Source organism: Salvelinus namaycush, chromosome 20, assembly GCF_016432855.1.
Source record: "Salvelinus namaycush isolate Seneca chromosome 20, SaNama_1.0, whole genome shotgun sequence".
In the NCBI taxonomy this organism is placed as follows: domain Eukaryota; kingdom Metazoa; phylum Chordata; class Actinopteri; order Salmoniformes; family Salmonidae; genus Salvelinus; species Salvelinus namaycush.
This window is the reverse complement of record NC_052326.1, coordinates 45,072,771-45,085,508: the sequence shown is the minus strand read 5'-3', so window position 1 is coordinate 45,085,508 and position 12,738 is coordinate 45,072,771. Positions and strand designations below refer to the sequence as shown.

Here is a 12,738-nt window from a genome sequence, read left to right as displayed (position 1 = left end):
GGTAACCAACCCGGCTTCGCCACACTACCCCTTAGCCCCCCCCCCAAGAAATTTTTGGGTGAGCCTCTCGGGTTTCCAGCCACTGTGCCTTGCAAGCGCCTCATAATGCCGCCTCTCCGCTTTCGCTGCCTCCAGCTCCGCTTTGGGGCGGCGACACTCCACTGGCTGTGCCCAGGGTCCTTTACCGTCTAGGATCTCCTCCCAAGTCCATTCCTCATCTCTCCATTGCTTTGGTTCTTGCCGTCCTTCTCCAATCCGCTTGGTCCTGGTTTGGTGGGTGTTTCTGTAACGGCTGTCAATGTCGTTCTCCTCCTCAGACGAGGAGGAGCATGGATCGGACCAAGATGCGGATTGGTAATTGTACATGTTTAATGTAAATAACAAGAAAACACTACAAAATACAAAACAACAAACGTGACTAACCTCAAACAGTCCTGTGTGGCCCAAACACTGACACAGGAAACAAACACCCACAAATAGCTAAAGCCCATGGCAGCCTTAAATATGGCTCCCAATTAGAGACAACAGAAATCAGCTGTCTCTAATTGAGAACCCATTCCGGCCACCATAGACTTTCCTAGAAAACTACACACCCATAGACACAGCTAGATACATACACTCAACACAAAACCATAAACTACAACCAACACCCCCTCTACCATATAATACCCCAAAATACACACATACCCCATGTCACACCCTGACCTAACTAAAATAATAAATAAAACAAATAATACTAAGGCCAGGGCGTGACATAACCCCCCCCTTAAGGTGCGAACTCCGGGCGCACCAGCACCTAGTCTAGGGGAGGGTCTGGGTGGGCTTCCTTCCACGGCGGCGGCTCCGGCACTGGTCGTGGTCCCCACCCCACCATAGTCATAAGGGGCAGCACCGGGATAAGGGGCAGCACCGGGATAAGGGGCAGCACCGGGATAAGGGGCAGCACCGGGATAAGGGGCAGCACCGGGATAAGGGGCGGCAGGTCCTGGCTGAGGGACTCTGGCAGGTCCTGGCTGAGGGACTCTGGCAGGTCCTGGCTGAGGGACTCTGGCAGGTCCTGGCTGAGGGACTCTGGCAGGTCCTGGCTGAGGGACTCTGGCAGGTCCTGGCTGAGGGACTCTGGCAGGTCCTGGCTGAGGGACTCCGGCAGGTCCTGGCTGAGGGACTCCGGCAGGTCCTGGCTGAGGGACTCCGGCAGGTCCTGGCTGAGGGACTCCGGCAGGTCCTGGCTGAGGGACTCCGGCAGGTCCTGGCTGAGGGACTCCGGCAGGTCCTGGCTGAGGGACTCCGGCAGGTCCTGGCTGAGGGACTCCGGCAGGTCCTGGCTGAGGGACTCCGGCAGGTCCTGGCTGAGGGGCTCCGGCAGGTCCTGGCTGAGGGGCTCCGGCAGGTCCTGGCTGAGGGGCTCCGGCAGGTCCTGGCTGAGGGGCTCCGGCAGGTCCGGGCTGAGGGGCTCCGGCAGGTCCGGGCTGAGGGGCTCCGGCAGGTCCGGGCTGAGGGGCTCCGGCAGGTCCGGGCTGAGGGGCTCCGGCAGGTCCGGGCTGGGTGGCAGCTCCGGACTGAGTGGCAGCTCCTGACTGTAGGGCAGCTCCTGACTGTAGGGCAGCTCATGACTGTAGGGCAGCTCATGACTGTAGGGCAGCTCTGACAGCTCCTGACTGTAGGGCAGCTCTGACAGCTCCTGACTGGCTGGCGTCTCTGGCAGCTCCTGACTGGCTGGCGTCTCTGGCAGCTCCTGACTGGCTGGCGTCTCTGGCAGCTCCTGACTGGCTGGCGTCTCTGGCAGCTCCTGACTGGCTGGCGTCTCTGGCAGCTCCTGACTGGCTGGCGTCTCTGGCAGCTCCTGACTGGCTGGCGTCTCTGGCAGCTCCTGACTGGCTGGCGGCTCTGGCAGCTCCTGACTGGCTGGCGGCTCTGGCAGCTCCTGACTGGCTGGCGGCTCTGGCAGCTCCTGACTGACGGACGGCTCTAGCGGCTCCTGACTGACGGACGGCTCTAACGGCTCGGGACAGACGGGCGGCTCTAATGGCTCGTGGCAGACGGATGGCTCAGACGGCGCTGGGCAGACGGATGGCTCAGACGGCGCTGGGCAGACGGATGGCTCAGACGGCGCTGGGCAGACGGATGGCTCAGACGGCGTTGGGCAGACGGATGGCTCAGACGGCGTTGGGCAGACAGATGGCTCAGACGGCGTTGGGCAGACAGATGGCTCAGACGGCGTTGGGCAGACAGATGGCTCAGACGGCGTTGGGCAGACAGATGGCTCAGACGGCGTTGGGCAGACAGATGGCTCAGACGGCGTTGGGCAGACAGATGGCTCAGACGGCGTTGGGCAGACAGATGGCTCAGACGGCGTTGGGCAGACGGATGGCTCAGACGGCGTTGGGCAGACGGATGGCTCAGACGGCGTTGGGCAGACGGATGGCTCAGACGGCGTTGGGCAGACGGATGGCTCAGACGGCGTTGGGCAGACGGATGGCTCAGACGGCGCTGGGCAGACAGATGGCTCAGACGGCGTTGGGCAGCCGGGCAGTTCAGGCACCGCTGGGCAGACGGGCAGTTCAGGCACCGCTGGGCAGACGGCAGACTCTGGCCGGCTGAGACGCACAATAGGCCTGATGCGTGGTGCCGGAACTGGAGGTACCGGGCTGAGGGCACGCACCTCAGGGCGAGTGCGGGGAGGAGGAACAGGGCTCTGGAGATGCACTGGAAGCCTGGTGCGTGGTGTAGGCACTGGTGGTACTGGGCTGGGGCGGGAAGGTGGCGCCGGATATACCGGACCGTGAAGGAGGACACGCGCTCATGAGCACCGAGCCTCTCCAACCTTACCAGGTTGGATGGTCCCCGTAGCCCTGCCAGTGCGGCGAGGTGGAATAGCCCGCACTGGGCTATGCAGGCGAACCGGGGACACCACCTGTAAGGCTGGTGCCATGTACACCGGCCCGAGGAGACGTACTGGAGGCCAGATACGTTGGGCCGGCTTCATGACATCCGGCTCGATGCCCAACCTAGCCCTCCCAGTGCGGCAAGGTGGAATAGCCCGCACTGGGCTAAGCACGCGTACTGGGGACACCGTGCGCTTTACCGCATAACACGGTGTCTGACCAGTACGACGCCCTCTCACTCCACGGTTAGCCCGGGGAGTTGGCTCAGGTAACCAACCCGGCTTCGCCACACTACCCCTTAGCCCCCCCCCCAAGAAATTTTTGGGTGAGCCTCTCGGGTTTCCAGCCCCTGTGCCTTGCAAGCGCCTCATAATGCCGCCTCTCCGCTTTCGCTGCCTCCAGCTCCGCTTTGGGGCGGCGACACTCCACTGGCTGTGCCCAGGGTCCTTTACCGTCTAGGATCTCCTCCCAAGTCCATTCCTCATCTCTCCATTGCTTTGGTTCTTGCCGTCCTTCTCCAATCCGCTTGGTCCTGGTTTGGTGGGTGTTTCTGTAACGGCTGTCAATGTCGTTCTCCTCCTCAGACGAGGAGGAGCATGGATCGGACCAAGATGCGGATTGGTAATTGTACATGTTTAATGTAAATAACAAGAAAACACTACAAAATACAAAACAACAAACGTGACTAACCTCAAACAGTCCTGTGTGGCCCAAACACTGACACAGGAAACAAACACCCACAAATAGCTAAAGCCCATGGCAGCCTTAAATATGGCTCCCAATTAGAGACAACAGAAATCAGCTGTCTCTAATTGAGAACCCATTCCGGCCACCATAGACTTTCCTAGAAAACTACACACCCATAGACACAGCTAGATACATACACTCAACACAAAACCATAAACTACAACCAACACCCCCTCTACCATATAATACCCCAAAATACACACATACCCCATGTCACACCCTGACCTAACTAAAATAATAAATAAAACAAATAATACTAAGGCCAGGGCGTGACAACGCCCTCCAGTTTCACCGGAAGTTGTCCCGCTAACTGGACGCCTATCCCTGAGAGGTTAAAACTCAATTGCTAATGACACAGTTAGAAAATCTGGTATGTTGTTCAACCAATGAGCTTCAACAAACTATTGTTGGGTCCATAATTATGTTCCAGCCCCCTGACCATCCGCTCAAGAGAACAATTGGCCCACGGCTGAATCTAGTTGATTATCTCTGACCTAGGATATACCTGACATGTTTGTATGATTAACGTAATTGAAATGCATGTTAATGTTTTTCACACTGTTCACATTCAACAGTGCAACTAACACTGGTCTATAACACAGTCATTTGATGTGTACTTCAAGGTCCTGACTGGTTAATGCATAATTTTTAAATAGCCTCCTAGTGCGGTGCGTTGCAATAAAAGGGCCACTGTTGAATTAGGGCTGTCTAATGCCTCTGCATAGGTGGCATATAACTAAGTGTCACTATTTCTAATGAAACCATGTAATAAACTAGTAATAAACCACCTCCCCTCAGCACAGGAACTAATTAAACAGCAAGAGAAGATGCAAAGATCCAGCCGGGGGTCAGAAAAAGGAGTGGGTTCTCTGTCAATGTCATGAAGTCTCTGTGCATGACATGCCAATAGCTTAGCCTAGCCACCAGGCTGCTTTCCCATTGTCTCGTATACCTGGGAGACAGAGAACAGTATTGGGTCCTGCAACAAATATAGAAAGTTCATTTGTTCTTCTTCAACTACAGAGCATCAATCATATGGGCAGCCTAAGTCTCTGGTCCAACTCTCTGGGAGGTCTCCACTGTAGTGTAAAAATAATTGCTCTCCTGTGTGTGTGTGTGTGTGTGTGTGTGTGTGTGTGTGTGTGTGTGTGTGTGTGTGTTAGCTTACTGCATTCGGCCCATAAATTGCAATAGGAAACAGAGATGGATGTTCAAGCACAATGTTAACCTTAGTGGAGAAGCAGCAGAAACCTGTGTGTTTCTCCCCTCAAGACACAGAATTCCGTTACATAACCAAGTAGCTCAATTTCAAATCATACCTGAATAGAGTTTTGTTGAGCTTGATTTCATGCGTTACTTTGGTAAATCTTTCAAATCAACAGAGAATATCTGTTGAACATATACAGTGTATTCACAAATAGACATCAAGATGTTACAGCAAATATTACAGAAGCTGGGTTCACACCATATTCAACGGTATACTGATATACTGTGTTTCTAAAATTGTATACATCTTGGATTGATTGGCAGCATGACTACAGGAGAGTTAATTACTTTTCCATAACCATTTACACATTTTAATAATTTAGCAGACACACTTATCCAGAGCGACTTACAGGAGCAATTAGTGTAAAGTGCCTTGCTCAAGCGCACATGGACACATTTTTCACCTAGTCGGTTCGGGGATTCAAACCAGCGACCTTTTGGTTACTGACACATTGTTCTTAAGAGCTACGTTACCTGCCAACCTTTCCATAATCACTTCACTATCCCTCATCTATTCACTCTCTCATTCCATATTATGAGCATTTCAATCTCATCCATCCATTTCAGGCCTGCTGAAGGCCACGTTCATTTCACAGGTCAATTCATTTTAATTACCCAGCATATCAATAGCCTATCATTGGGGTGGAACTTATAGCTCTGACACCCACTCACTCAGGCCACGAGACAGACATTTTAAATGTGACTTGCCAAGACACGTCAAATATCTGGGGTTTGAGATGATAAACGATAGTAACAGCACTTGTGTCTGAAGCTTTACATGACTCCTTAACTTTTAGTCTAGCCTATCTGTACCTTTGTCGACAACGGCAATAAATTGCAGCACTACATTTTTACTATGCGTGCTACTATACATGTCTGTATCTGTTACGGCTGTCCTCGCTGACAGAAGGTGGGGACCAAAACGCAGAGTGGTTAGTGTTCATTCTTTTAATGAAAATCAACAAAACACTTCAAAATACAAAAACAACCAACGTGACAAAACCGAAACCGTCCTGTGTGGCAACAAAACCTCCACAGGAACAAACACCCACAAAACACAAGTGAAACCCAGGCTGCCTTAGTATGATTCTCAATCAGGGACAACGATTGACACCTGTCTCTGAGAATCATACCAGGCCGAACACAAAATCCCAACATAGAAAATCAACCCTAGACAACCCACCCAACTCACGCCCTGACCAACTAAAATAAATACAAAACAAAGGAAAACAGGTCAGGAACGTGACAGCATCTGTATCTGTATCTCATCCCTTATCTGTAACCAGTTCTCTTGAACGTAGTGGTTTTGCTCACTGCGGTGAAGCTAATTTGGCACCGACTGATTTAGATTAATAGCGCGCCCTGCGCACAACATCTGCAGCCAGCCAACAACTGTTTTAGCTGCTCCAGAGCAGTAGTAGCCAGCTACCCTGCATTTCAATGAAGGCCCTGGTACTTACTCAACATTCAACGTGCAACACTGTGATTGTTATGGCTGATGAAGGACTCATCTCCGACACTTTTTAATAGGGACAACAGCGAATGCCCAAAGCATACCATCACCATCGGATGAATGGATTTTAATTGAGAAGAGTAATGTTTTAATTACAACCAGCTGGTTTGGAGGGCCTCTCGATTTTCCCAATTTCCCCATTCCCCACAGAACTTAAAATAAGTGTCAGATATACAATTAAAACAAGCACTCTCACATCCGAGTTATCTTGTTACAGGTGCAACAATGCGAAACCCGTAGACTGCTCTTGCTAGTATACGTTTTTTTATTTAAGCTTACTTGTTAGCTTTTTGGCCTTCGTCAGAGCTTTTTCACATATCATATACGCTGATGATAGTTAAAGTAGATAAAGTGATATCAACAACTCAAACATAAACTAGATCGATGGCAAATACTGTTATAGAGACAACTGACTTGGACTACTGTCAGTTATTTTGAAGCTTTAAAAATAACTCTGGAAGGAGCAAGACAATCATACAGCAATGAATTACAAGAGCACATGCATTTACAACATCTCAGTCCATTACTACAACAGAATACAGGAATCCGATATTAACAGACAACAGAGAAGTCACACAAGACATCTGAAGAAAGTCACACTTCTGTTTGACTGCACAAACATTGCTATTTATAGTCTTCCTGATATTACACTTTCCTGTTCATATGTTAAGTCTCAGACACACTGTACCGCTTGAAACTAGAGTACAGAGTCTGTCAGGTACAATCCCAGAAACTGTTATTGACAATTGTGATGTCTAATGAAATCTATGCCAATGTAGAGTTTGATAATGACAATGTTGAGGATCTTTATACCAATTATGAGATCATCAATTCTCATGACTCCAGAAGCAAGACAAAGGACGTCTTCACAAAGAGTAGACCACTGGCTACGAACCCAGGTACTGAGAGCTCAGAGAGGAGATCCACCAGAGATGCTGCAGTGTGTCTGGGGCTGCTGTGTGTTCTCCTACTGTCTGGGATCATAGGCTTGTTTGTCTATTATAATGGAGTGATGGGCAGTTCTGAAGAGAACATCTTAGTTTATAAAACCAACTCCTCAGCTGAACAGGACCAGTTGCAGACCAAGTACAAAACCATGACTAAAGACAGGGACCAGCTCCAGGTTGAAAGAGACGATCTTCAAGCAAAGCTCTCGGTGGTAGAACAAGACACACAACAGGGATGGAGGTATTACAAGTCCAGTTTTTACTTGACCTCTACTGAGAAGAAAACCTGGGAGGGGAGCAGAGAGGACTGTCTGAGTAGAGGAGCAGATCTGGTGGTAATAAACAGCAGAGAGGAATATGTATTTATCCATGGATTGAATAAGGAGACGTTCTGGATTGGTCTGACTGACCGAGTTGAAGAGGGGATCTGGAAGTGGGTGGACAGCACAGCACTGACCACAGGGTACTGGGGCAAGGAACAGCCTAATAATCAGAACGGAATGGAGGAGGATTGTGCTGCGCGATGGTCCGATCTTTCTACCACAGACAACGGCTGGCATGATGCACCGTGCAACGAATTGCACTTTTGGATATGTGAGAAAACTGCATTCCTGTAACTGAACTGTAACCAAAATAGCTAATACAGCAAATTATGCCTCTGTCACATTTATTTCCAGTTTAACATACCAGTGCTTAAGTTTTCCTTTTCATTTAGAACGATTTTCTAAGTTGTATGTATTTGGTAACACTTAAATATCTCTTGGAGAGACATCTTAAAAATAAAAATATTTCAATAAATGTTTTCACACATTCAGTATGGATGCTTTTCTTTAAAAAAAAACTGCTTCAAAAACGTTATCTAGTAAGTAGTGGACATCTCCATTCTCAGCATACCCTCTCTTTACTATCAATACATCTGACTTCAACTTCCTAATCCTTTTCTACAACAGAATAAAGTTCCTCAATAGTCTAGTTCAGTAAATATTCAGTGTCTTTATTTCAAATGAAGTGTTACAAATAGTACAAACACTATCACGAAGGAAAGTACAAACACTATCACAAAAGAAAGAGGAAACAGATTTTAAAAGACAGCTGAGAATAAAGATGTGAGATGACACTTTTGTTTTGAGACCATTTTGCAAGACGTGCACGTAAAACTTATCAACAGCCGTTAAAACATCTTATGGATAGGGGGCAGCATTTTCACGTTTGGATGAAAAGCGTGCCCAGCGTAAACGGCCTGCTACTCAGTCCCAGTTGCTAATATATGCATAGTATTAGTAGATTTGGATAGAAAACACTCGTAAGTACCTAAAACTGTTTGAATGATGTCTGTGAGTATAACAGAACTCATATGGCAGGCAAAAACCTGAGAAAAAATCCAACCAGGAAGTGGGAAATCTGAGGTTGGTCGTTTTTCAACTCAGCCCCTATTGAAGATACAGTGGGATATGGGTCATGTTGCACTTCCCAAGGCTTCCACTAGATGTCAACAGTCTTTAGAACCTTGTCTGATGCTTCTACTGTGAAGTGGGGCCGAATGAGGGGGGAATGATCAGAGGTCTGCCAGCAGCCACGAGCTGGTCACGCACATTCACATGAGAGGTAGCTCCCGTTCCATTTGCTTTTCTAAAGACAAAGGAATTCTCCGGTTGGAACATTATTGAAGATTTATGTTAAAAACATCCTATAGATTGATTATATACTTAGTTTGACATGTTTCTACGACCTTGTAATATAACTTTTTGTACTTTCCGCTGGACTTGCACGCGCGTGGTGAGTTTGGATTTGTTTACCAAACGCGCTAACAAAAGGAGGTATTTGGACATAAATAATGAACGTTATGGAACAAATCAAATATTTATTGTGGAACTGGGATTCCTGGGAGTGCATTCTGACGAAGATCATCAAAGGTAAGTGAATATTTATAATGCTATTTCTGACTTATGTTGACTCCAACATGGCGGATATCTTCTTGGGTTGTGTTGGTCTCTGAGCGCCGTATTCAGATTATTGCATGGTTTGCTTTTTTCGTAAAGTTTTTTTGAAATCTGACACAGCGGTTGCATTAAGGAGAAGTATATCTTTAAATCTGTGAATAACACTTGTATCTTTTATTAATGTTTATTATGAGTATTTCTGTGATTTGATGTGGCTCTGTGCAAATTCACGGGATGTTTTGGACGCAAAGCCAAATGTAAACTGAGGTTTTTGGATGTAAATATGAACTTCATCGAACAAAACATACATGTATTGTGTAACATGTTGTCCCGGGAGTGTCATCTGATGAAGAATATCAAAGGTTAGTGATTAATTTGATCAATATTTCAGCTTTTTGTGACTCCTCTCTTTGATTGGAAAATCGCTGTATGCTTTCTGTGACTAGTTGCTGACCTAACATAATAACAACCACCCAAGCCACTGCCTGTTCACCCCGCTATCATCCAGAAGGCGAGGTCAGTACAGGAGCATCAAAGCAGGGACCGAGAGACTGAAAAACAGCTTCTATCTCAAGGCCATCAGACTGTTAAACAGCCACCACTAACATTTAGCGGCCGCTGCCAACATACTGACTCAACTCCAGCCACTTTAATAATGGGAATTGATGGAAATTATGTAAAAATGTACCACTAGCCACTTTAAACAATGCCACTTAATATAATGTTTACATACCCTACATTACTCATCTCATATGTATATGTATATACTGTACTCTATATCATCTACTGCATCTTGCCATCTTTATGTAATACATGTATCACTAGCCACTTTAAACTATGCCACTTTATGTTTACATACCCTACATTACTCATCTCATATGTATATACTGTACTCTATACCATCTACTGCATCTTGCCTATGCCGTTCTGTACCATCACTCATTCATATATCTTTATGTACATATTCTTTATCCCTTTACACTTGTGTGTATAAGGTAGTAGTTGTGGAATTGTTAGGTTAGATTACTTGTTGGTTATTACTGCATTGTCGGAACTAGAAGCACAAGCATTTCGCTACACTCGCATTAACATCTGCTAACCATGTGTATGTGACAAATAAAATTTGATTTGATTTGATTTGATTTTGATATGTTCTGCTTCCGCCGAAAAGCTTTTTTGAAATCGGACACTGTGGTTGGATTAACGATAATTGTATCGTTAAAATGGTGTCTAATACTTGTATGTTTGAGAAAATTGAATTATGAGATTTCTGTTGATTGAATTTGGCGCCCTGCAATTTCATTGGCTGTTGGCGAGCCAGTCCTAGACAGGTTAACACACCTTGTTATTCATAGTCTTCCTGGTAAGACAGTTTCGTGTTCATTGGTGGCTAGTAACACATACGGTATGTTAAGTCCCAGAAACATTCTACAGCTCTGATTTTAAAGCACTGAGTCCGTCAGATAAAATCACAGAGAGTGATAGAAAATGGCGATTGCACAGACAATGATAGAAAATTGCTCTATAACCTGTTAGTTCATATGCCTTGCCATCGTGATATAGCCCTAAGGCTGAGACAATAAGGCACTAAAGCAGAAAAAAATTCAACTACACATTTGTTCGGTGAAGTCCACAACACATAGCATGTAAATAGGCAGGAGGCAGTCGCAGGTTTAGAACTGAGTTTATTAAAGCACTATATATATATATAAAAGCGGAACGAAACCCAAAGTGCAAAATAACGCAGAACGCCTGAGCTGGACAGGAGGGGGAGCCAAAGCGAAGGCTGGTGTGACAGTAACAAACAGTTACATGACCTATAGCATGGTCAAGCAAGGTAATGTTTCTGACATTTTTGGATGACTGAACAACTATTGATTTAGAACCACGGAGAGATACCGCAAGTCACAAAGAAAACAGGGGCTGCCTCCACTATTCGAGCACCATTTCAACATAATCTAATCACCTATGCTTCGTATAATAGTGACAACTAAAAGATACCAAAAACGATTTAGTCTTTTCAACTTAAGCTAAATATGATTTGGCTGTCCATGGTACTGATTTCTGTGTGTGTGTGTGTAGTGTGTGTGGTTAGTGCGTATGTGCAGGTAGAACAAACATGTTGACTCACCCGGTCTTTGACTCTGTCATACAGTACATGCATTTAGTTTTTGTTGTCCTAGGCTACCTGTCTAAAATGCTTGCTTGCTAGCTGAACTTCCTTTTATGGGCAACGCTGCACCAGGCCAGCTAGTAAACATTAACATACTACATCTATCTACATGTTGAACTTCCATCCTCTCAGGCCAGGGCCACAATGTATGAATTTTTGTTTCGATCAGAATCGCGTTACATTCGTTGGTGTCATGAAAATTCGAATCAATCAGGAGAGTCTTTGTTATTTCTTCAAACAATCAATCTTTATTAACAATAACTGCAATAATGGAGCTGGTCAACCCTACACGCTGAGGTGGAAGGTGAGAGCTCGAATGACACAGGGAGCCTTTTACCCAGCAACAGGTTTCGCCTGTCAGCACTTGGGTGTGTCCCAAGAACATCATGGAACATACTTCCCAAGTTAGGTTCTTATTCTACACACACAACAGTTAAAAGAGGCCTTTACTAATACACACACAATTCTATCTTATATGATCTAGTTTCTTTAACAGTTTATAGTAGACAAGCGTCAGTAAGGTTTAACAGAAATTGCCCTCACACACCTCAACCTCTGGTCCTTGATTACTGAGTTTCCTGGAGCGTCCCGTGCCCCACAGGCCCACTACCTCAGCCATCCAGTTTTATTTTTTTTATTTTTTATTTCACCGTTATTTAACCAGGTAAGCTAGTTGAGAACAAGTTCTCATTTACAACTGCGACCTGGCCAAGATAAAGCACAGCAGTGCGACACAAACATCAATACAGAGTTACACATGGAATAAACAAGCGTACAGTCAATAATACAATAGAAAAAAAAGAAAGTCTATATACAGTGTGCGCAAATTGCGTGAGGAGGTAAGGCAAAAAATTGGCCATAGTAGCGAAGTAATTACAGCAAATTAACACTGGAGTGATAGATGAGCAGATGATGATGTGCAAGTAGAAATACTGGTGTGCAAAAGAGCAGAAAAGTAAATAAAAACAATATGGGGATGAGGTAGGTAGATTGGGTGGGCTATTTACAGATGGGCCGTGTACAGCAGCATCGATCGGTTAGCTGCACAGATAGCTGATGTTTAAAGTTAGTGAGGAAAATATAAGACTCCAGCTTCAGCGATTTTTGCAATTTGTTCCAGTCATTGGCAGCAGAGAACTAGAAGGAAAGTCGGCCAAAAGAGGTGTTGGCTTTGGGGGTGAACAGTGAGATATACCTGCTGGAGCGCGTACTACGGGTGGGTGTTGTTATCGTGACCAGTGAGCTGAGATAAGGTGGAGCTTTACCT

General features: G+C 46.3%; 1 protein-coding gene across 1 annotated transcript; it reads left to right on the top strand.

Moving 5' to 3' along the window:
* Positions 1–7,162: 7,162 nt before the first annotated feature.
* Positions 7,163–7,975, top strand: LOC120064841 (CD209 antigen-like protein E). Its single transcript, XM_039015435.1, has one exon. The coding sequence runs from the start codon at positions 7,163–7,165 to the stop codon at positions 7,973–7,975; it is 813 nt and encodes a 270-aa protein (XP_038871363.1).
* Positions 7,976–12,738: the final 4,763 nt, after the last annotated feature.